General features: G+C 43.1%; 1 protein-coding gene across 1 annotated transcript; it reads left to right on the top strand.

Annotated features, from left to right (window-relative positions):
* The first annotated feature begins 506 nt into the window (after positions 1 to 506).
* Positions 507 to 1,460, top strand: LOC114704963 (olfactory receptor 2A12-like). The gene has a single exon (XM_028886515.1). The coding sequence runs from the start codon at positions 507 to 509 to the stop codon at positions 1,452 to 1,454; it is 948 nt and encodes a 315-aa protein (XP_028742348.1). The 3' UTR covers positions 1,455 to 1,460.
* The last annotated feature ends 2,448 nt before the right edge of the window (positions 1,461 to 3,908 follow it).

The raw sequence follows: 3,908 nt of genomic DNA, 5'->3' as shown, positions 1-3,908 counted from the left end.
TTCCCAGGGATGGAATGAGAATGTGAGACTGCGTGCGACATCTCATGTGTTACATGGTGTCTCCAGGAGTTCTGTGAGATGCTTTAGATATTCATCACAATCCTGAGACATGACTGTCATCAGCCTCATTTGATAGATGAAGAGACTGAGGTTCAGTAGCTTGAGAAGTGTGCATGGAAACTGAACATTGTGCTCAGAACCCAGACCCCAGCCTTTCTTTTCTTATTTAAAATGTCTTATTTTTTTTATTTTGTGTATATGGGTTTTTGCCTACCTGCATGTCTGTGCATCATTTGTCATCCTGGAATGTGGAATCAGAAGAGGGAGTCAGGTTGCCTGGAACTGGAAGCAGAGGCAGCTGCTAGCTGTTTGGTCCCTGGAATAGCAGCAGTCAGTGCTCCTAAACTCTGAGCCATCAATCCATCATATGTCTTCTCTGTCTGCCTCTATTGCTGTCAATTATGAAGTGATACATATATGAATGTGATTTTCATACAGCCCCCATCATGTGGATGATTCCAGTTCAGAATCAAAGCTGGGTTTCTGAATTTATCCTGCTTGGCTTCTCCGGTGACCCCACGACAAACAGCATCCTCTTCATTGTGTTCCTTCTCATCTACCTGAGCTCAGTCCTGGGCAATGGGCTCATCATCATGCTGATTTGCCTGGACACACAGCTGCACACTCCCATGTACTTCTTCCTCTGTATACTTGCCCTGTTAGATATGTGCTATGTCACCACCACCATGCCCCAGATGTTGGTGCATCTTGTTGCTCACTCTCAGACCATTTCCTTTGCTGGCTGCTGGCTGCAGATGTATGTGTTTGGTTCTCTGGCTACTACTGAGAGCACATTCTTTGTTGTCATGGCTTATGACAGATATGTGGCCATTTGCCACCCACTGCGTTATTCTGTCATCCTCAACTGGGGACTATGCGTATGGTTGGCAGCTGGGACTTGGATCTGTGGTTTCTTCTTCTCTCTGTTTCATACTTTCTTTACTATGAATCTGCCATATTGTGGGCCTAACAGGGTTAACCACTACTTTTGTGAAAGCCCTGCAGTGCGTAGCCTGGCTTGCATGGATACCCACCTCATTGAGATGGTGGACCTGGTTTTGAGTGTTTTTCTGGTTGTTACTCCCATTTCCCTCATTGTGGCCTCCTACATTGGTATTGTCAAGGCTATTCTCAAGATCAAGTCCACCCAGGGCCGCTGTAAGGCTTTCTCTACCTGTGCCTCCCACCTGACTGTGGTCACACTCTTCTATGGTCCATCCACTTACATTTACATGAAGCCCAACTCGAGCTACTCCCCTGAGCGAGACAAGCAGATCTCACTCTTTTACAATGCCTTCACAGCCTTGCTCAACCCTGTGGTCTACAGTCTTCGGAACAAAGACATGAAGAGAGCCTTTTTCAAGGTGATGGGACGTAGTAGGGTAGACTGCTGAGCCAGAATCCAGGACAAGCTGAATTAGATTATTTGATGTTTAAGAAAGGGACAGTGTCTTTATTGTATGTAACTGACCTATGTATTTGAACCCACATAGTAATTGGTAATTGGGACAAACCCTGTGAAACCATGGTGGCTGTTTTGGTTGACAGGCTACACTAAGGTATAATTCAAAACACCTTAGTAAGCTTACTGGATAACACCTGAAGAAATTTATTCTTTTTAAACATATTTTTTATTTGTTCTTTGGGAATTGCACATTATGCACCCCAGTCACACACATTTCCCAATCCTTCCATATGTGCCCTCCACCCTTGTAACTTCCTTCCAAAATAAAATAAAATAAAAACATCTTTCTGACCCCTCTGTGTAACGACGTGTTTCTCTATCAATTCTAGCCTTTTCACCTCCCAGTCACAGCGGTTGCATCTCCTGTTCTGCAGTGATGTACCCCTCTGCTCCTCTGTCTTTCTTACATCTCCATCACATATTCCTTCTTCATAGTGGCATTGGACGCTGCAGTGTGTCAGGCAGTATTCTAAGGGAGAGACAGGAAGAAGGCGGGGATGCCCAGGAGCATCCTGTAATGAGACGCAGGTAAAGCCACTGAACATGTGGTGATACTTAGATGAATAGTTATGGGTCATTTAAGATATAAGAGCTAGCTAGAAAAAAACATGAGCCATGGCCATGCAGTTTTAATTAATATAAGCCTCTGTGTATTTACTTGGGGGATGTGATTGGGAGAGATTTGTACCGACTGCCGGCAGGCCAGGACACAGGAAATCTTCCAACTACATATTTGTTCATCATAGTGCCGCCTAATGCCTTGGGGTCACAGATTTCACTATTTAAGAAAGGGACAGTACCTTTATGTAAATGTCCTGTGCATTGGAACCAATATAGTACCTGTTATTGGAACAAACCATTGTGAAACCAGCATGGTTGTCTTGATTGACAGGCTACACTAAAGTACAAGTCTACACACCTCAGTAATCTTACTGGATCATAGCTGCAAAGATCCATTTGTTGCTCATGTTTGTATGTGTAGGCTGAGAGTGACTTATCCTCTCACATCCACCCTGAAGGAGGGACCTTATAGCCAGCATGTCACCTTAGAACAGAAGGAAAGGAACAGTGAATAAACTCACAACGACTCAGCTTTTCAAGAGTGACCTGCTTCTCTGTCCAAACATTCTTTTGGCCAAAGCAAGTAGTATGGATCAGCCTGACAGCAGCAGGTGGAACGTTTTTTTGTTTAGAGAGAAGTAATACAAGTTCTGTGTCCATGGTCTGATATGTTGGTGCCTCTACCTGGAAGGCAGCAAGTAATGTGCTTTAGGTAACCTGGTGTAGTTCCCAGAAAACAATAGCATACCTATAAATGAACACAAAGCGTGCTAACTGTGGATAACATGATAGTAGACACAGCAGAAGGCTGAGGCCTATATGCTAAGTAGCACAGTGTATGTTGTCAGGACAGAAGTAAGCTGATCGATTGTAGAATAGCAGAAATATAACTCAGAGAACTAACTTCACATATAAACTTGGTGTGGTCTATGGGGAAACGTGATGATCTCTTTTGTCAATGATGCAATGCTGGAGGTGAAGGGAGCTGGGGTCTCATCAGAACCTCTCAACCGCTGCTCCAATTTTCAGGTGGCATCCAAGGGCACTTCCCAGTGTTGAGTGTGACTGTTGGCTTCCTTTCTACCCTTGCATGGTGGTGGGCATGGATTGCCTCTCATCTTCAGGGTAGCTCTTACCTGACCAATCAGCAGATTCCTCTCTGATTCAGTGCCGGAACTGTTCTTTCCTACGGAGGCCTCAGGCTCTCCAGTTTTATTCTTCTTTAATAATGTCCTTTGCATTTTTAAAAATTTTCACTTGGGTAAAATACAATTAATGCATTTTTTTTTCTTTGGAGAAAGAATTACCCTGGGTATGCCTGGCTGTTTGGGAACTCACTATATAGACCAACTGGCTTCAACCTGACAGAGGTCCTCCAGCCTCTGTCCTAGGAGTGCTGGGATTAAAGGCATATTCCACACCACTTGGCCAAGCACTTTTATCTCTTTATCATTTTGCAGTAGACTTAAGTAATTGTTTCTTGATTCCATGTAATCAAAATCTACTCCTGTGTTTTGTTTTTAAAGTTTCTTTTAGGTTTCGATCCATTGTGAATTAATTTTGTGAATGGTATGTGGCAAAGGCCCAATTACATTCTTTTTAATGTGGATATCCATGTGCCTCATCCACATTTGGAAAATATTATCCTTTCTCCATTGAACATTCTTTATGCTCTTGACTAAAATAGTCAATACGTATTAGTGCTTGTGTCTGGAGTGACAATCCTTGCCTCTTAAATTCCATGTCAATCTCAGTCCAGTATCATCCTTTTTAGGTTTTCTATGGCTTTGTGGATGATTTCAAAAGTGTAAAACATTAGTTC

Source organism: Peromyscus leucopus, chromosome 2 (assembly GCF_004664715.2).
Source record: "Peromyscus leucopus breed LL Stock chromosome 2, UCI_PerLeu_2.1, whole genome shotgun sequence".
NCBI classification, from domain to species: domain Eukaryota; kingdom Metazoa; phylum Chordata; class Mammalia; order Rodentia; family Cricetidae; genus Peromyscus; species Peromyscus leucopus.
Note: the sequence above shows the minus strand (reverse complement) of the source record. Positions and strands in the feature narration are given on the sequence as shown.